This window comes from Podarcis filfolensis, assembly GCF_964270895.1.
Source record: "Podarcis filfolensis genome assembly, chromosome: 1".
Taxonomy (NCBI): Eukaryota; Metazoa; Chordata; class Lepidosauria; order Squamata; family Lacertidae; genus Podarcis; species Podarcis filfolensis.
Genome location: NC_139604.1, coordinates 121332346 through 121353150, shown reverse-complemented (window position 1 = coordinate 121353150; position 20805 = coordinate 121332346). Strand labels below are relative to the sequence as shown.

The 20805-nt window shown below is 45.6% G+C and overlaps 1 protein-coding gene across 5 annotated transcripts in view; it reads right to left on the bottom strand.

Annotated features, from left to right (window-relative positions):
* The window catches only part of AMN (amnion associated transmembrane protein), a gene marked incomplete at its 5' end in the record, with an annotated part of 73630 nt that extends 54166 nt beyond the window's left edge, over positions 1-19464 (bottom strand). For 2 of the 5 annotated variants that reach the window (XM_083615808.1, XM_083615805.1), the window contains 3 exons: positions 10523-10567; positions 10667-10785; positions 16960-17113. In XM_083615808.1, coding sequence (XP_083471934.1) covers positions 10523-10567; positions 10667-10785; positions 16960-17113 — 318 coding nt within the window. Of the gene's footprint in view, positions 1-10522; positions 10568-10666; positions 10786-16959; positions 17372-17720; positions 17854-19395 lie in introns of those variants that run through there. The other 3 variants (XM_083615806.1, XM_083615809.1, XM_083615807.1) reach the window with 3 other exon arrangements.
* Between the last annotated feature and the right edge of the window lie 1341 nt (positions 19465-20805).

Genomic DNA, 20805 nt, shown 5'->3' with positions numbered 1-20805 from the left:
CCTCCCCATTCTTCCTCCAGACTCTGGGTCCTTGGTTTCCAAATGAGATACAAAAGCTGCTCTCATCAGAAAAGAGATTTGGGGAGCCATGTCATCAGCTGGTGTTGGTCCACTGTGCTTCATTAAGTCCAGGGTCAATGCAGCTGTCTACTAGGAGATTTTGGAGACTTCATGCTTCCTTCTACAGACGAGCTTTATGGGGATGCTGACTTCATTTTCCAGCAGGACTTTGGCACCTGCCCACACTGCCAAAAATACTAAAACCTGGTTCCTTATGGGTAGGCAATGGGTAGGCAAACTAAGACCTGGGGGTCAGATCTGGCCCAATCGCCTTCTAAATCCGGCCCACAGACGGTCTGGAAATCAGTGTGTTTTTACATGAGTAAAATGTGTGCTTTTATTTAAAATGCATCTCTGGGTTATTTGTGGGGCATAGGAATTCATTTATTTATTTATTTTTCAAAATATAGTCCGGTCCCCCACAAGGTCTGAGGGACAGTGGACCAGCCCCCTGCTGAAAAAGTTTGCTGACTCCTGGTCACTAGCCTCTTCTTCTGGCATCTCCAGATAGGGCTCCAGTCTGACATCTGCCCCAGAGGTGTGCCCTTACGGCTGTGCTTCTCATGGCATCAAGCTTTATGACATCTGCTTTTGCAGCCAGTGTAAGCAGAGGTGAGGGGGGGGGGGAGCTGAGACCAGTTAATGATCCCTAAATAGAGACTTCTATGCAAAAACACGAAACACTCCCATTATCATGGTCCATGTTTCCTTTTCCTAAGTCTGATAAAAGCACTCAGTTAAAGAAGTCTTTAATTGAATGAGCCTTAGCCAATTATTCTATCTATTATGTCTGCATCAATTTGCATGTGAGCATAAAAACAGTAGTTCGGAAGGAAAAAAAGGATTATTTGCTTTTAGACAAGGTTTGCATGAGCTGCAGTTAGGATCACCTTAGGAGAGGCAGTCTCTGCAATGGGAAAGGGAAGGGGGGATATTTTCAGATGGCGCTTGCTCTCAGCATGGTTTAAAGATAAAATACAAAGCACTTACAATTCAAAATAGTATTATTATTATTTTTAACGAGGCCTGATTAAGGCTGCATTCCAAGCCACACTTACCCAGACATGGGGATGAATAAGCATTCTGTTGCTTGCTCCATAGTTGCAGAGTACTAGCAAGAATTCCAATCAAATGCTCACAAAGGCGTGAATGTGCATCCGATTCAAATGCTCACAGAAAGCTCAAAGGGCAAGCACCCTCTGCTGTCACCATAGTAAGGTAAAGGGACCCCTGACCGTTAGGTCCAGTAGTGACCAACTCTGGGGTTGCGGCGCTCATCTCGGGTCATGTGGCCAGCATGACTAAGCCGCTTCTGGCGAACCAGAGCAGCACACGGAAATGCCGTTTACCTTCCCGCCAGAGCGGTACCTATTTATCTACTTGCACTTTGACATGCTTTCGAACTACTAGGTTGGCAGGAGCTGGGAGAGAGCAATGGGAGCTCACCCCGTTGCGGGGATTCGAACCGCCAACCTGATCGGCAAGCCCTAGGCTCTGTGGTTTAACCCACAGCGCCACCTGTGTTCTGTTGTCGCCATACCAAGGCCTAAAAGCTTATCTTGGAGCAGGGTGCTGGCAGTGGGCACTGCCCACGTCCCACAAGATCATCTTTCCCTTCTGGAGATGGAACTATAAGTGCCAGAATCCCAGGCTGAGAACTGATACTGGAAATTTAGGTTTGTGCATTCTGGCACAACAAATCATCTTTTTTTTCTTTTTAAGGACTTTCTAAGGTTATGGAAATCATGGGGAATTGCACTGCAACATATGGGATGACCAGTTAAGAGGAAAATGCACAGCCACTGGGAAAGCAAATCAGGATGCAATCAGGGTGAAGGCTCATTGTCGTATAACCCTCCAGCAAGCAGATTAGAACAGATGTCCAATAAAGGCTGGAGGTTTTCTAATCTCTACGTAAGTGTTGCACAAGCAATTCAGTATGAACGTTGAATAATCAGGTTGTCCGAACGAGCTCACCGATTCCATCAGGGAGAAAAAACCCTTTCGGAACCCTTGTGAGCATTTGAGTCAGTGCCGGATTTACATATAAGCTAAACAAGCTATAGTTTAGGGCCCCACTTTCTTGGGGGCCCCAAAAAAAATTAAAGGGGAAAAACTGGATGTACATTTCCAAAGTATAAGATAAAAAACAAATAAAATAAAACCTACATACAGCAACAGGGTTTTGTGTTGTGTAGGCGCCTATGATGTAAGTCATGGGCCCCGCCTGCTAGCCTGCTCTCTAAAATATCACTGGTTTCCTCACTTCTATATATAGGGTGCCTACATTCTGCATGGACTGGTTGCAAATTACCATGTAGCATATATTCAACACAAAAAACAGCGACAATTTGTTGTTGACAAAGGACAGCTGGACATATAAAGCGTAGAACCTTACATTTGTCTCTACTGAATTGCATCTGTTTGGACCCGATTCTCCAAACTGTTAAGATTCACTGGAGGACACACGACACACCCTTATACTGAGTCAGACTATTGCTCCATCTCTCTCAATATTGCCTACACAGGCTGGCAGTGGCTCTCCAGGGCTTCAGGCTGGGTTATTTGGTTCCATGCCTAAAACCCTGAACAGCGGCTGCCAGTCAGTGTCGACAATACAGTGGTACCTCCAGTTACAAACAGGATCCGTTCCAGAGGCCTGGCCGTATCCCAAAGATTTCGTAACCGGAGGACCGCTTCTGTGCACATGCGCAGAGCCACAGAGCGCTTCTGCACATGCATGAGCGGCAAACCCACTTCCGGGTTTGCCGTGTTCACAACCCAAGGGTCCACTGTACTGAGCTAAACAGAGCAGTGGTCTGATTCTGCATACGGCAGCTCTCTATATTCCCAGCCCTTTGTATCAGCATCCTAATCAGATACTTTGCAGTTCTCTTTGAATGGGAAGTGCTTTGCCAGAAATAACCACAAACCATTAAGCCATAAACCTTCTGTGGGAATTGGAACTGTTCAGCTTTAACGTTATAATAAGGCTCACATTTCCAAACATTCCACCTGTCCATTTCCTGTCTGCTAACATTCCTCATGCTTTTTTTTTTTTTAGAGCATACACAGGGAGATACAAAATTCCTCATGTGGGTGTTTATAGACCAGTTAAACACAGCATGCTGTCTTATTAAAACATCCAAGTAATTAGCAGTTTAAGCAGCTTGGATAAATTATGGCACATAAAATTATAGTGGCTATTTGAACAGAGGCACTTGCACACAAACCTTCTTACAACCCACCCACTCCAAACAGTGTAAGAGGCAAAACCACACACACACACATACACACACCATAATGACTAAAAGCCAAGTGACCTTCTTCCCCCACGCAATTTTCCTGTATTATTTCAGCTTAGTTCTGTCTGCTTCCTGTCAGTGGACATTAGGAAAGGGGAGAAAAACAAAGGGGAGCGTGCACTAATGGTTAGAGTATTTGATGGACTAGGGGGGAGCAGGATTCTCCCGTTAAGCACACTAGGTGAACTTGGGCCAGTCAGCCTAGCCTACAGGGTTGTTGCGAGGAAAAAGTGTGGATCATAGAGTTGGAAGGGATCCTGAGGATCATCTGATCCAAACTGCTGCAATTCAGGAATATGCAGCTATCCCTTATGGGGATCGAACCTGCAACCTTGAGGTTACCAGCATCACCCCCTAACCAGCTGAGCTATCCAGCCAATGGCATGGAAGGGACTAAGATTAGTACACCGAACGCCTTGGAGAAACGGTATACAGTCATACCTCGGGTTGAATGTGCTTCAGGTTTAGCACTTTCGGGTTGCGCTCTGCGGCAACCTGGAAGTAACGGAGTGCATTACTCCCGGGTTTCGCCGCTCGCGCATGCGCAGACGCTCACAATGACATCACGCGATGAGCGGAAGCGGCAAAATGTGACCCACAGACCCGCCATCGCGTATTACGTTCCATTCAGGATGCGAACGGGGCTCCGGAATGGATCCCGTTTGCATCCCAAGGTACCACTGTATGCAAAAAATTAGGGAAGCGGTGATTTAGGTGTGACCCAGACTTCCAAGAAAGAGACTGAGCAGCCTGCCTTCCCAGAAAGAGAAATCATTTTCAACTGCACAAGGCTCTGCTGGAAGATGCAAAGAGGTATTTTGGAGCAGATTTGTGGCAGACACTAGGAAGGAGCTCATCATAGACCACACAACAGATCCTTAGAACTTCCAAACACATCGACAGCCGATCCTGCTGGACCAGACCGATGGCCCATCCAGTTCAGTCTCCTGTTCTCACAGCGACCAAGCAGATGCCAGTGGGTAACACAAGCAAATATTCAGAAGCAAGGCTGCCTCCAGCTACAGACGCCGGGCATAGCCATCAAGAAGAAGAGTTTGGATTTGATATCCCGCTTTATCACTACTCTAAGGAGTTTCAAAGCGGCTGACAATCTCCTTTCCCTTCCTCCCCCACAACAAACACTCTGTGAGGTGAGTGGGGCTGAGAGACTTCAGAGAAGTGTGACTGGCCCAAGGTAACCCAGCAGCCGCATGTGGAGGAGTGGGGACGCGAACCCGGTTCACCAGATTACGAGTCTACCGCTCTTAACCACTACACCACACTGGCTCCACAAGGCTTGTAGCCATCGATAGGCAAGCAAGTGCAGGGGAGACTGGCTGAGGGCAGGGGGAAGGGACATTATTCACTCCCCACCGACTGACCCTCATTGGCCCTCCATTTTTTTGTCAGCCCCCCCCTCAGCAGAGCATTTCCAATCAGAATATGTTTGTCACTACCACAACACCAATAGGACACGGCACACATACCCTCCACTGTCCTGAGAAATCCTCTTAAGCCTGATTTTATTTTATTTTATTTTATTCTTTGGTAGACTTACAATACTGTCAGACTTCAAGGGAATCCGTTCCCCCTCCCTCATGGCTGGATGCCAGAAATGGGGAAAACAAGACGTTCTTGCCAATGTATTTATTCAAGATTCACAGAGGGAGACGGAAAGGCATCCGATTGGATAATGGCGTTGGACCTACTGAACTCCTCCCGCCTCCCTTCCTAGCAACAACGCTTTCCCCCCAGCCACCAGGGGCTATTTCTCTCTGAGTTCTTTGCTCTTGCACTTTCAATGCACGCCGGGTTCTGGGAGAAGGGGGGTTGGGAATGCTTTCAAGTGACAACGTGTCAGCTGGCTGCTCTCTGTCTCTGTCTCCCCCAACTCTTCTGTTCACCTGTCTCTGGGCTGTGCCCTTCCTCTAACCACTGCTGTAAATCAAAATTGTCTTCCTCTTCTCTGGAAGGTTCAAGAGGAGGGTGGGCCGGTCTCCACCATCCCTCCTCAGTCCAGTCCCCCTCAGACCAGTCTCTGACAAAGCCACACACCAATAAATAAATTTGAGAAAGCGGTAAGATTAGACGTGGATGCACAAAGCATTAAAAAAAAATTAAGGCCCCTTGCGCTCTTCTCCATTCCCCTTTTCTTCCCGCCCAGGGCAGCCCTTTGCCGGCACCTCATAGCCGGCACCTCACTCGAGGCTGGGTCTCAGCAGGTACAGCATCTCCTCCTCCTTGCCTACTCTCCAGTAGCTGCTACGAGATGCCCAGAGGAGGAGGCTGGGAGCAGCAGTTGTGGAGAGACAACAAGATGCTCCCTTGCAGCTGCCACTCAGGATAAACATCCTCCCCCTGAGCTCAGCAGCGGTAGCACTGGCAGGGAAAATAGGAAAATTCTGGGATCAAATCAGAAGCTGGGATGGCTTTCATAATTTCTGGGACTGTCCTTGGAAAATTGGGACACTTGGAGGGTATGCGATAGACCAGCTTCCACCGTCAGCTGGGTCTCCCAGGGTGGAAAGGACGACTGCCTGGGTGCAGCAGCTGACAAGACCCTGTCATGTGTCCCCAACCAACTGCTCTTGCAATGGAGGTAAGACCTAGAGCTGGGCCGACGTCCAGGGCGGGTGGGAAGAATCCTGCGTGGGCAAGACAGCCCTTTCATTTTGTCCTGTGCCACTGCAGAATACAAACTCTCCCGAATGCAGCTGGATAATGGCTGGTAAGTCAGTGGCTGAGAAAAATCAAATCACCGTAGCAACCTCAGTTGCCATTTCCCAGAACAAGCGCTGTTGGAAGCAGAAGGGCGGGGAGAATTAAAAGGCGTATATTTTGACACAATCGTTGTTTACAGCAGCAACAAAGGGCTACTTGCTGCAAAGTAGTTTTGCTTCGTCTCTGTGTGCTCACTTGGCTATTTAAGTGCTTTGAGAACAGCCGAGCATGGGAGTCAAAAATTATATTCTTGGATGGGAAACGGCATCTCAGAGTATAGCCCCATCCTTGCAAGACGCTCTCTTGCTCGGGCACTGGATGAAGCAACAAAATACGGAAGAGAGGAGGAGAAAACCACTCAGTCACGTAGCGATTCACAAACATGGAATTGTTCCCTCCAGAACATGCCCGAAAACAGGCTCTGCTCAGTCAGTGGCATCCAGGGTTGCCATATTTCAAACAGTGAAAATCTGGACAGAAAAGCTGGTGAGCTTTTTTGGCCAAAGTTGTTGAGCTTTTTGGGCAAAATAACAAAAAAAATATGCTGTTTTTGAGCTATTTTTTTATGGAAAAGCAGCAAAAAAACAGCACTGCTGCCATGGACTGCCATACACCTGTATTTTCCTGGATATTGTCCCAATTTCTGCTGCCGACTGCAGTATTCCGGATATGACAACCCTAGTTGCATCATTGCAATTGGATGCTTTGGGCTCCTGCAGAGATAGCATAGACTGAAAAGAAAGACAAGAGAGGGCAGCTATAATGTTATGGCTGATGGGTGGCCTTATTTCTTTCTTGGCTGGACTGCTGGCTAGCAGTCTGGGAGGTTTGTTGTTGTTTATCAGTGGGAGCTCATGGGTAGGCAATGGTCTCCTGGTAAAAGGGAGTCTCTCTTGTGTTTTGAACGAGAGGCCCATCAGAGCTTGGATAGGGCCATGGCTTTCTCCAGCTAAGGTTTGAGTGTCTGAGAAAGAGATGGCAGTTTAGGAGAAACAAAGGACTGTGTCTCCTTGAATGAACCTGCCCGGGCTTTGAGATCTTCTGGAGAGGCCTTTTTCTCAGTTCCACCACCTTCACCGGCGAGTTTGGTGAGGACACCAGAAGCGGCCTTCTTGGTGGCTGCTCCTAGATTTTGGAACTCCCTTCCACAAGAGGGTAGGCTCCCCCCTCTTTCCTTTCACAGGCAGGCAAAATACCGTATTTTTCGCTCTGTAAGACGCACCAGACCACAAGACGCACCTAGTTTTTGGAGAAGGAAAACAAGAAAAAAAATCTTCTGAATCCCAGAAGCCAGAACAACAACAGGGATCGCTGCACAGTGAAAGCAGCACTCCTTCTTGCTGTTCTGGCTTCTGGGATAGCTGCGCAGCCTGCATTCGCTCCATAAGATGCACACACGTTTCCCCTTACTTTTTAGGAGGGAAAAAGTGAGTCTTATAGCGCAAAAAATACAGTAGTTACTCTTATAGGCCTTTGGCTATGAACTGGCTGTCGTAGCAGCAGGGTCTTCTGAGGGTGGGTGGGTGTTTGTGTGTGTGCATGCTTTTAAATAGTGAGTGTTTCCAGTGCTGTTCCCAGCAGGGTTATTTATTTAATTGTGAGGTTTTATATATTGTGGTTTGTTGTTGTTGTTTTATTTTATGCTGTTTGCTGCCTTGCATTCCGCACTGGCAGAACAGCAGGATAGAAATTTTAAAAATACAAATATTCTATATACAAATACCTGGAGATGTTGGGGATAAAACCTGGGACCTTTCACATGCAAAGCATGTCACTCAGTTACAGCCTTTTCCAACTTTCCACATTTCAGTTATTATATATCTTTGTAGATGGCTCAACATTAAAGCACAGTGCAAACTGTGAGCCACAAAGCCCGGCATCAGAGACAAAGGGGTCCATTAGCAAACAAATTAATGTGAATGTAGAAAGCTTCAAAGCCGCTGCTTTAGTATTTAGCCTGCTTTCTTGTTACATTATAAAAACTGACATTCGTGCATGAATGCTATAAAAAATCACTCCCGGACCAGAATTAAATTTATTTGATGGCAGCTCCATATAGTTAAAGCTATGGTTTTCCCAATAGTGATGTATGGAAGTGAGAGCTGGACCATAAATAAGGCTGATCACCAAAGAATTGATGCTTTTGAATTATGATGCTGGAGGAGACTCTTGAGAGTCCCATGGACTGCAAGAAGATCAAACCTATCCATTCTTAAGGAAATCAGCCCTGAGTGCTCACTGGAAGGACAGATCCTGAAGCTGAGGCTCCAAGACTTTGGCCACCTCATGAGAAGAGAAGACTCCCTGGAAAAGACCCTGATGTTGGGAAAGATGGAGGGCACAAGGAGAAGGGGACGACAGAGGCTGAGATGGTTGGACAGTGTTCTCGAAGCTACCAGCATGAGTTTGACCAAACTGCGGAAGGCAGTGGAAGACAGGAGTGCCTGGCGTGCTCTGGTCCATGGGGTCACGAAGAGTCGGACACGACTAAACGACTAAACAGCAACAACAAGGTGGTTTTTAAAGGGTGAATGTGAATTACTTTTTTAAAATACCTTTCTAATAAAACCAGATATCAATGTCATCCAACAAACGGCTGTAAAGTTGATTTTGTTGTTGTTTCAATACCCCCAACATGGCAAAACTTGCAGCTAATACAACAAAATAAGAACTTACAGAAAAATGGACCCCTAGTCCTACTCCAACATAGTCAACAAGCTAGTTCATCTAACCCAGTGGTTCTCAAATTTTTTCAGTTCACCGTCCCCTTGGTTCCATGAGCTCATCCCCAGGGCTCCCCACCCTATAAAAAACATTATTCAGGATAGCGGCTTGCACAACCCACCATGGAAGATAATAACGCAATAAAATTCAGCAAAGAATGTTGCATGAAAAATATGTTTATGCGTTCTTAGTAACAAAAACATGAGGCTGAAGGAAATTTATAGCATAAAATATTTATATAGCCCTAGAGTCTGTCAAGACTGGCCCGTACGGGCAGGGGTACCTTTACCTTTTTTACTTACCACACATGCACAAAACTCACTTCTCACAGGTAACTAACTTATAAGAAAATTAGTAGCTATTGCCAATAATTGCTTCCCCCTGTGACTGGTGATGACCCAGAACGGTAAACAAGCAGCAAAACTTTAAATATGAAACGAGGAAGGTGTTTCACTCTGAGCTCTAGCCTGGTCAATTGTAAATAAGATGTCAATGTGCTCCAAAGGCCCTACCTCCAACCCCCTCCTGATACCCACTTCCCTCTTAGTGACCCCTGCTGCCCCCTAGGCTCCTAATGCACCCCTCCCTCAGATAATCCCTGCATCCCACTCTTTACCCTGTTTCTTAGTGTGTTTGAAATTTGATTTCATCCATCTGGCTCAACAAACAATGGAGTGCGCCTCTGGGGGTGAAGTCAAAACCTCGGTGTTAGCAGCACTGAAGTGACCTCCCTGGCAGTGTGCATGGAGGTCCTGGGCTGCCCAGTTGACAAGACATCCCCTCTTGGCCTCTCTGATGTGGTCCAAAGGAAAGCAGGGCTTAGGGCCCTCGTATTTACAGGACCGTCTCTCCTGGTCTGCCCCGCAGAGGACCTTAACGTCCATGAATAATCATAGTTTGGAGGTCCCGGGCCCTAAGGAAGTTAGATTATCCTCCACCAGGGCCAGGGCCTTCTCAGTGATGGCTCCGACCTGGTGGAATGCTCTGTCCCACGAGACCAGGGCCCTGCAGGATTTAACTTCCTTCTGCAGGGCCTGTAAGACAGAGCTATTCTGCCTGGCTTTCAACTTGAACTTAGCCTGATCTTTTATTCCCCTTCTTTCCCTTCCCTTCCCTTCCCTTCCCCTCCCCTTTTTATGAAGATTACCTGCTCTGGGATCCCACAGCTATTTCTCCCCTGGTCTCCTCGCTGGCCCAAATAGGACTAATTCAGCCAGCTAGCCCTGGTGATCATCTAATGTATATTGGATGGATTTCCCCCCTAAATTGATCTTTGAATTCTGAATTTATTGTTATTCACGTTTTATATTGTATTTTATGCTGTTTTTTGTTGCATCAATTAAGTGTTTTAAATTTATTGTTAGCCGCTCTGAGCCGGTTTTTGAACCGGGAAGGGTGCGGTATAAATAAATTATTATTATTATTATTATTATTATTATTATTATTATTATTATTATTTACATTTGGCACCAGCTTGGCTGCAGCAGTTGCCAAAAGGAGGCATACAGTGAGCCACCGAAACGTCTTAGGGACTCCACTCTGCATTTGTGTAAGGTTTACGCCTCGGCCTTCTCTTCTCCCAAAGATGTCCTGCAAGGCAGCGGAGTTTTGGACCAGGGTTTTTCTTCTCCTAGATGGGCTCCTTTTCCAGGTAGACAAGCCCCACCTGCCCTGCGTTCGATTCTACATGCCACAATTTCAGGTGCACTTACCATGTCTGTCAAGGAGTGGGATGACTGGACATAGACTGACACAACCTGGAAGAAACAGGGACATGGTTTCACAAACTGCCAGAAAAACTCACCACAGTAAATTTTATGTGTATGTGTGGTTTTTTAAGAAACAAAACCAGGTACCTCATTGCTCCGAAAAAGGACGACATCGTTGCCGCACGGGGTTCGGCCCTTATCCCAGTTGGAAGCATTTTCAAAATTGGTGTCTGGAATCCATTGTTTGTACACTGAGCTTGAAGTCCCTGAGAATGACCAAAAAACCACAGAAGGTAATTGTTAAGTTGTGGGTGAACATATCAGACAACACGGTGATTCTTCAAACAGCTCTTGTTTATTCACAGGCCAGAACAGAACAGAACTGAAGGGTTCAGCCAGCCTGCTTATATAGAGCTCCACTAGAACGCAACAGTAACCATTTTCTGTAACTATCCAATCACTGAACGTCACTTTTGATCCCTTATTTGCATATGTGGACCTGAACTATCTACAGTATCCCCCTGCTGGCCCAGGGTGAGAACTTCAGTACATAACACCAATAACAATAAGCTTTGACTGGGACCGCTGTGCCTGTGTGGACAGAAGTGTTGCAGAAATGGCTTCTTGGTTAGGAAGACATGTTGCTGGCTGGCAGCAATTCTCCAGGTCTTCAGGCCTGGGTCTGTCTCAGCCAGAGGCAGATATACCATGAATCTAATGAAACTTCAGCTAATCCCAGAGAGGGTCCAGAAGCAACTTTACTCCACATTGCTTTTTTTAAAAAAAATGGATCTAAGAAACCCAGTTTGAGTCACATTGATTTGAGTCAAATTGATTTATTTATTTTCTTGTATATATTTCAACAACCCCAAAGTTTGAGAGTCGGTAAAGAAGGCTGATCGCCGAAGAATTGATGCTTTTGAATTATGGTGCTGGAGGAGACTCTTGAGAGTCCCATGGACTGCAAGAAGATCAAACCTCTCCATTCTGAAGGAAATCAGCCCTGAGTGCTCACTGGAAGGACAGATCCTGAAGCTGAGACTCCAATACTTTGGCCACCTCATGAGAAGAGAAGACTCCCTGGAAAAGACCCTGATGTTGGGAAAGATGGAGGGCACAAGGAGAAGGGGACGACAGAGGATGAGATGGTTGGACAGTGTTCTCAAAGCTACCAGCATGAGTTTGACCAAACTGCGGGAGGCAGTGGAAGACAGGAGTGCCTGGCGTGCTCTGGTCCATGGGGTCACGAAGAGTCGGACACGACTAAACGACTAAACAACAACAACAAAGCACAGATGTGGTAAAGGTGTGTTGAACTGTTGTGGAACAAGACCACTGGAGAAGCTAATAGTGGTAGTGGGATAGGAGAAATGAAAATAATACCAATATATTTCACATCTGAAATGTGTCCCTTTGGTTTCAGATAGCACATGGGTAGACAAGTCTAAAAAGCCCAGGACACAAATTTTCATGGCCCTCTAGCTGCTACGGTGGCTCATTTACCAGAAAAAACAAATTTAGTGTTAAGTCTCTACTCGATCCTGATCGAAATAAGCCTCATAGAGCAAACTATATACACCAGGAACCTTAGGTGAATTCCTAGCCCTGAGTGAAAATGCAGGGAATTGGAACCAGGAGCTATACGGTACCACAGAGCTATGGCTGTTTGCCAGAGAGAGATTGCCCTGCTGTTCCCACAATGTTCTACTGTTCAGCTCACAAAAGACTAGAGCCGAGTCTGCAGGCGATTTCTAGGCAGAGAATGGCTTCATATATTTTGGCAAACTCCAGCAAGCGCTACAGCAAGCAGATTGACAGGCTGAAATATACTCAGAGTCGCAAAGTGATTTCATGCTCTTTATTCAGCTCATAGTAGTGAGGAGGAATGAATGAAAGTCCCCTCAAAGTATCTGCTTTATATACATTATTTACACAATGGGCTGCACATGATTGGCTAATTCCGGAATTCTACTGTAAGCCAATCAGGTTGTGGATTCACTTCTATCTGGAGCATGATTGGGTGGTTCCTGCCAACCAATCATACTGCTGCATTGTTCTAGGACCAATCAGACTGCTGCATTCTGAATCCTATTGTTCTAGGACCAATCAGACTGCTGCCTTTTGGATCCTATTGTTCTAGGACCAATCAGACTGCTGCAGTTTGGATCCTATTCAACTCAGTACATAACACAGGCAGTTCCTGCTTTCGCTGCAGCATCCAAAGCAGAAATGGCAGAGGGGTAACGGCAACAAGCTGTTAACTGCAGAAACAGGGGGTGCCTGGCAATTGCTCCCCGCCCCCGCCCAGTCCTCTTTCACACCTGAAGCCATTCCCAATCTACTGAGAAGAGGGCAGCCAAGAAAGTGCTTTGTGCTCATTATGGCGAAGGATCGCCGGCTGCCGTTATTTAGAAATGTTGAAGAAAATCTACAAAGCAAAATGTGGCCACAGAAGAGCCACACTTGAGGAAGCATCCTGAGTCCTGTTGCTTAAATCCCAAACTAAAAAAGGATGTTTACAGTGATGACTGTCAGAAGGGCAGTTGGTGCAGCATCTTTGAGGGTGAGGGAGTTGCTGAACAGGCAAAATCCAGCATATTTGGGCAAGATGTCCGTCTCTGCTGGATTTACCTCCCCCTGAAGCAGTGTGAGTGTGTGTGTGTGTGTGCACATGACAGATAGCAAATGCTGGCAGGACTTCTGCCCCTTCCAGATTTTAGGCATGTTCGCTGCAAGTCTAGGGTGGACAAACAAAACCAAAAAAATTGCACCTGTAGCTTGAGCTTGCAGCCTTCTCTTTTAGACTGTGGTATTAACATGCATTTCAATCAGTTTCCCAGCAACAACGCTGAGTGCTCCTGATTGGAGCACCACGAGCTTTACTCTAAACCTCCAAGGGTATTTTGCTTCTTCACAGAGAGCTTGCTATGTCTTGTTAGGAGGGCTAAGTCATCTCCGTGGCCCGAGAATCTTCTTTGCCTTCCTACTTGCATTGGTGAGTGACGCAAAGGGCCAGTAGGGTGAATTTTGCAAGCGATGTGATCTTTCTTTTTTTGTCTGTGTGGCTGATGCTGAAATAATGTGTTGCTTGCTTTGAGGAGCATCTTAAAAAGCAGAGACATCACCTTGCCAACAAAGGTCCGTATAGTTAAAGCCATGGTTTTCCCAGTAGTGATGTATGGAAGTGATAGCTGGACCATAAAGAAAGCTGATCACTGAAGATTTGATGCTTTTGAATTATGGTGCTGGAGGAGACTCTTGAGAGTCCCATGGACTGCAAGAAGATCAAACCTCTCCATTCTGAAGGAAATCAGCCCTGAGTGCTCACTGGAAGGACAGATCCTGAAGCTGAGGCTCCAATACTTTGGCCACCTGATGAGAAGAGAAAACTCCTTGGAAAAGACCCTGATGTTGGGAAAGATGGAGGGCACAAGGAGAAGGGGATGACAGAGGATGAGATGGTTGGATAGTGTTCTCAAAGCTAATAACATGAGTTTGACCAAACTGCGGGAGGCAGCGGAAGACAGGAGTGCCTGGCGTTCTCTGGTCCATGGGGTCACGAAGAGTCGGACACGACTAAACGACTAAACAACAACAATTAAGCTCCTTGCTCTGGTGGAACTTCCTCCTGCCCCCTCCAGCCTGCAGCTTCAAAAACTCCCTTCTGATCCCTGTGTCTGCTTCTGCCCAACCTGCCCTCATTGGACACGACGATAAACATGGCGAGCCAGAGACATCCACTCCATGCCTTTCCCCACCAGCAACCCCTTGAAACAAACCCAATATATATATTACTGCTTGCAGTGATGGCTGGCGCCCATGGGGAGTGGTTGAACAGAAGGTAGGGAGCCTAGACAGTTGGTGGCGTGAGAGCCAATGATACACAGAGGCAGTGTGGTGTGATGGCTAGAGTGGTGGGCTATGGGCCAGTCTCCTTGGGCCAGCCGTCATCTCTCAGCCTAACCTACCTCACAGGGTTGTTGTGTGAATGAAATGGGGAGGAGGAGGACCGTGTTATACCTTGACCTTCTTGGGAGAAAAGGTGGTATATAAATGTAATAAATAACATGAGAATTGGCCTTTTCTGTGGTGCCCCCCCCCCGTGGGACACTCGCCCCAGGGAGACTCGCCTGGCTCCTTCATTACATATATCTAGGTGCCAGGCAAAAGCATTCCTCTTCTCCCAGGCCTTGGGATTTAACTTCCTTCTGCAGGGCCTGTAAGACAGAGCTATTCCGCCTGGCTTTCAATTTGAACTTAGCCTGATCTTTTATTCCCCTTCCTTCTCTCCCCCTCCCCTTTTTATGAAGATTACCCGCTCTGGGATCCCACAGCTAATTCTCCCCTGGTCTCCTCGCTGGCCCAAATAGGACTAATTTAGTCAGCTAGCCCTGGTGATCATCTAATGTTTATTGGATGGATTCCCCCCTCCAATTGATTTTTGAATTCTGAATTTATTGTTATTCACGTTTTATACTGTATTTTATGCTGTTTTTTGTTGTATCAATTAAGTGTTTTAAATTTGTTGTTAGCTGCCCTGAGCCTGGTTTTCTGAACCGGGAAGGGCGGGGTATAAATAAAAATTTATTATTATATTATTATTGCATTAATTAAACAATCTATGGCCTTTTAAGTTGGGTGGCGGCGGCATAGTTTTGCTTGTTATGGTGTTATGTATTTTTCTGGCTTTATACTGTAAACCGTGCTGTGGAAATGTGGAGAACTGAATTTAAGATTGGGAAAATGAGCAACTGAGAGAAAATGAAACTGACCAATTCGCCCATCCCTAGTAATACTCATAGTAATACTTGTGATTAAACAAAAATGGGGCGAGCTCCTCTTAAAACTAAATTACTAGATATAATGTTAAAGGCGTTGCACGTTTCAAGACGTGTAAAGTTTTTCTTCTTCTAAATGGTCTCCTCCAAGGGGGTTCCCCCCCTCCAACAGCTGTTATTTTAGAAGGGGAATCCTGGGCACATGAATGTCACGTCAAGTTTCACACTTACTTTTTAAATTTTCTTTTTGAGTCTATAAAAGTAAGTCTAAGTACTGAATTTCTCTTAAGTCACGGGGGTGAGGGGGAGCAAAACCACATGGTACAACCATGATCAGCTCTCCTGATATGTTGCTTTAAAAACAACCAAAACTGTAATGTGTTCTTTAAATTACAGTTGCCTCAATAGTTTCACTTCCATTTAAGTAGTGGCGTTGGAGGAGAGGCTGCTTAAATCTTCTGCACACCCGTCTCCTCATCTAAATCAACTGCCCACAAACAGGGACCCATATTTAGCCCAGACACGGATTCAAAGCCCACCTTTGAATTTTTCACCATATTTTTATATGGTGGTTGTCTTACTGCTGGAGACCACTATAGGTCACCATTGGGCCCTGACCCATTCATTTGAAGGCCATAAGCCCCATAAGCTTTGATTCACCACAAAAGGTGGAGGGGGAAGATAGCCTACACAGTATTTATATTTTCCCAGGTGCAGAGCCATTAGGAGTGGTCATTTATACCTTGAGTCCCATAAGGGGGGAAGGTGAGATATAAATATGATGATGATGATAATAATGCATCCATCATCAATACCTTCTAGCATGCCCATGCAGTCATATGTTTGTCTTAAGTATGAAAGGAGGAGGGGTGAAGCATGTTCAAACACCTTATCAGGGTTCCCATTCTATGGAGGACCTGTACCCACATGTACCAATAAAGACTTAGGCCACCTTTCATACATGCCGAATCATGTACAACTTCCAGGAGGCCTCTCCAGGGCCTGGGGGCATGGCCGGCAGTGGCAATATCCCACTAGGGCGTGTTGAATTTTTCAACTACCAAAAATGAGGGGTGCTAAGGAGAAGGGGACGACAGAGGACGAGATGGTTGGACGGTGTTCCCAAAGCTACCAGCATGAGTTTGACCAAACTGCGGGAGGCAGTGGAAGACAGGAGTGCCTGGCGTGCTCTGGTCCATGGGGTCACGAAGAGTCGGACATGACTAAACGACTAAAGAAGAAGAAGAAGAAGAAGAAGAAGAAGAAGAAGAAGAAGAAGTTGTAGCCTGACTTGGTAATTCCAATGCTATTTTTATTAAATTAATATGATTTAGTTTTGCTTGGTGAGTAAAATGCGTGTAAAATGGCTCAGAAACCATGAAAAATGATTACAGAGTACTTGCAGTTATAGCATATATTCATTTTGTTTGTTTATTTGTTTTAGCGTCACCTGGCGTTTTCAGAAGGTAACATTAAAATTCTTTGGCTTTCCGAAAGCAGTTTATGTGCTTCTTACTCAACGAGATGTCGTGCAACCACAAAAATAAGAGCAGATTTGAATTCTTCACACCCAAAAACATATTTTTACGACACCCCCATTAAGAAAATAGCAAAAAATTAAGTATCACTCCCTAAAATGGCACGCCTTAATATCCCACTCACCAAGAGGGCATGTGTGCTTGTCTGAACTGCCCACCTCGGGAAGCCCTGTCACGGTTCTCCTGCATCCTGCTCTGCCTGTTCCCTCAACCATCCTAAGTTTGGGAAAGTCTGTCTTACCAGTTTCTCTGCCAAGGCCAGTTTCTCTCGCCGGCATGTGTGTATCTTTGGGGGGGGGTTGCCTTTTTAGAGAGGGAGCAAGTGTTGCCTGCCCATCTCCAGATATGCTTCTCAGTCCCTCGCAAGTTGTAGGCCATGCCTGGTGGTTGCTAAGCAACCATCAATTATTTTCCGTTCCCATCCTCCCTTCCTCAGAACTAGCAAAGAAGCCAGCTTGGGGGGCAGAAGCTGGGGGTGGCTGGGTAGGGGCAAATGGCCGTATGTAGGGAACAGACACGTGGCAAAGGAACGCACGAACAGAGAGTCTGTACCTCGCCTCCCCTATATACCTGCCTCTCTCCAGAAATCGCTTATTAGCAGCCAGGAAGCTCTAGCCAGAAACAAGCAAAACAAAACACGGGGGGGGGGGAACCAATTCCTTTGAATAATCCTTCTCCCGCCCCAACCTTGCTCTGAGCCTAAAATGAGCAAATGACTTCCAAGCACTGCTTGAAGCTGGACAGAGAAGCTCCCCCCCAGCCCCCCAGCACTTAAGCGCCTTTGGTCCATTGATTGTGAGTGAGTAAGTAGCAAGCGTTGTGAGCGGCCAAGTCACACCAAGCTGAAGGCTGCTGGCTGAATAAGGGGGCGGCAGCACGACTCACGATAATAAAGCCTTTTTCTGAAGAAATGGTGCCCTGTGGGCCAACGATGGTGGAAGTTTAATTAGTTGGATTCCAAGCTCCAAGGCTCTAGGAAGGTTACTGGGTTTGTCTTAGATGCGTCCAATATGAAAGATCTGACTCCGGAGCGAACATTCTATAAAAGCTTAGAACAATTTCTTATCCTACTTTGTCTTTTTAATTCCTCAACTGTCCGAGGCAAGGAAGCAACAGAAATTGTGTGCTTTTTGGCTAATGAGGCAGCTGTGAGTAAGAAGGGATGTCTTTATGGTTCACAATCAGCTTGAGATTAAGAGAACAGAGTAGATTCCAAAGAATGGCCGTTCCATACTCTCAGGGCCTTTGATATTTATTTGATGAGCATATTTGTTGGAGGCAGGGAAGGACAAAATCTGTCACTTTTGGTTTCTCTCAGATTGCTACATTTCCACATCAGTTTGTGATTGTTTGTTTTTTTTTAAGTCCTAATGATGCTTTTGAATTATGGTGCTGGAGGAGACTCTCGAGAGTCCCATGGTCCACAAGAAGATCAAACCTATCCATTCTGAAGGAAATCAGCCCTGAGTGCTCACAGGAAGGACAGATCCTGAAGCTGAGGCTCCAATACTTTGTCCACCTGATGAGAAGAGAAGACTCCCTGGAAAAGACCCTGATGTTGGGAAAGATGGAGGGCACAAGGAGAAGGGGACGACAGAGGATGAGATGGGTGGACAGTGTTTTCGAAGTTACCAGCATGAGTTTGACCAAACTGCGGGAGGCAGTGGAAGACAGGAGTGCCTGGCGTGCTCTGGTTCATGGGGTCACGAAGAGTTGGACATGACTAAACAACAACAGTGTAAACTCATCAGTGTTTTAGGGCATCATAAGCATCTCTTCTATGCAATTTCCCCTAACAGAGTGCATTTTTGTAGTGCTATGTTCAAAAATATGTGAATTATATGAAATATGCACATTTGCCCCCTAGCAGACACATGTTTGCATTAGAGATCTGCAAAACAAAATTTGAGAACTCTGAATTTCAAATGATAGCCATGTTACAGTTTGTGTATTGTTTTGGAAAATAGCAGTCTGGGGAAGGGGAAGCAATTTTCACAAGGAAAATGATGCTCAAAGAAATATTCTAAAAACCTCTTCCCCTGGAGCTTGATTTTCATCAAGTTTTCTGTTTACATTATTATTTGTACTAGTATTTACTACTGCTGCTGATTTTGCAAGGACTGCTGCTGTCCAGTTTTCATTCCAGTTTTCCATTTCTATAAATATTCTGTCTTCTGCTTTACTCGGTTCCCGCAGTAAGCAATTGTGGTCTTTGAATGCTAAATAGCCATGCATATTCAACAGAAGTCATTTTACAGTGCATCGCTTCAGGCCTCACATGGGGTGGGGGTGGGGTGTCAGGAATTCGGGGATAGAAGACAGAACAAAAAACTTAGAAAATACCCAACTTTCATAATTGCACCGCTCATAATTGCACCACTCCAATGCTATCTCTTTGTCCATCCGGAAATGATTTTTTCCCTCTGCTTGAAATTTAAATAACTCACAAAACTACCAGATTCATAGTTCCATTGCTCATCACAAAAGTTGGGCGTGTGGGTGGACTGGTTTCTCCCTCATCCTTCAGCTTTAGGTACTTCTCTTGCCATCTATTACTTACCAAGGAGATGTAAGAAAATGTAGAAGAAAAGCAGACGCTTCATTCTGCAGCCTGTGGTTTGCACTTTATCTCCTCTTGGGCTCCCAGTGAACTTTGGAGCGTCACGTGACACCTGGGAACTTGAAGGGGACTTTGTGAGACTGAAGAGGCTCCTGTCTCAGGGAGCTGAGAGGAAGACACAGAGTTTTCTCTTTGCATCAGAATAGGCTGTGTAGGAATAGTACGATCAGGATCACGGTTTCCTTGCACCAAAAGAGTGGCATCCAAAACACAATTCAGAAAATCACACCTGCATCTCAAGAAAAGGAACCTGAGTACGATTACAAGCATGTGAACCTCTAAATCGGGGGGGGGGGGAGAAGGTGGTGCTTTTTACCTTTAACCCTTGGAACTAAGGGTGAGCAAATATGTCAATTTCCGTTCTCTTGGTTACTCATTTTTCCACATTTCCACACCAGTTGGTGACTTATTTTTTTAAGTCTTCATGAAAATTCACCAGGATGTTAGTGTGAATTTATCCTAATTTTCACACATTTATTCTCATATCCACACATTTTTGTATGTAATTTTATAATAGTAGTAGTAATAATAATAATAATAATAATAATAATAATAATAATAATAATTTATTATTTATACCCCACCCATCTGGCTGAGTTTCCCCAGCCACTCTGGGCGGCTCCCAATCAAATGTTAAAAACAGTACAGCATTAAATATTAAAAACTTCCCTGAACAGGGCTGCCTTCTACCTGCTAGACACATTTTTGCAAAGCAATCTCCCCCACTGCAATGCATTTCTGGCGTGCTATTTTTCACCAATACATGCATTTTCATGAATACATGCAGCAGTGTGGCTGCTGTCGCATGCTGGCAGTTTTTGGAGCCACAAATGAGAGCTGAGTGCAGGCTGGGGGCAAACAAACCCAGAAGGAGCACCATGTGTCCCCCACCAGAGGTACTCCCCCCCATACCACCCCCCCCAATGCACATCTAACGTGCATCAGATCTTCATGCGCTGCTTGTGTCTGTGATGAATGAATGATAAAGATTCAGTTAGCAAGACCTCCCCTTGAGTCTCTAAAATGTCAGGGAAGACGTGACATTGCTAGCATAAACCCTTGGGTAAAAATATGAAAGGGGAGAAAACTTTAAAAGAGATGCAAGGAAATAAATAGCAGAAAATGCAACAGTTAGTACCCTTTTCAGCACGTATTTGACTTCACAGCTGATCCCAGGATCTTGCTGTTAGACTGCAATCCAAAATTCACTTACTCCGAAGTAGCATTATTAACATTAATGGAACTGCTCCTCAGGAAATGGGGTTGTAGGTTAGGACGATGAGAGCCCAGTTCTGAAAACGATTTGGAAGATATCTTTGAGCCTTAATTAATTGGATTTTATTCCCTGCT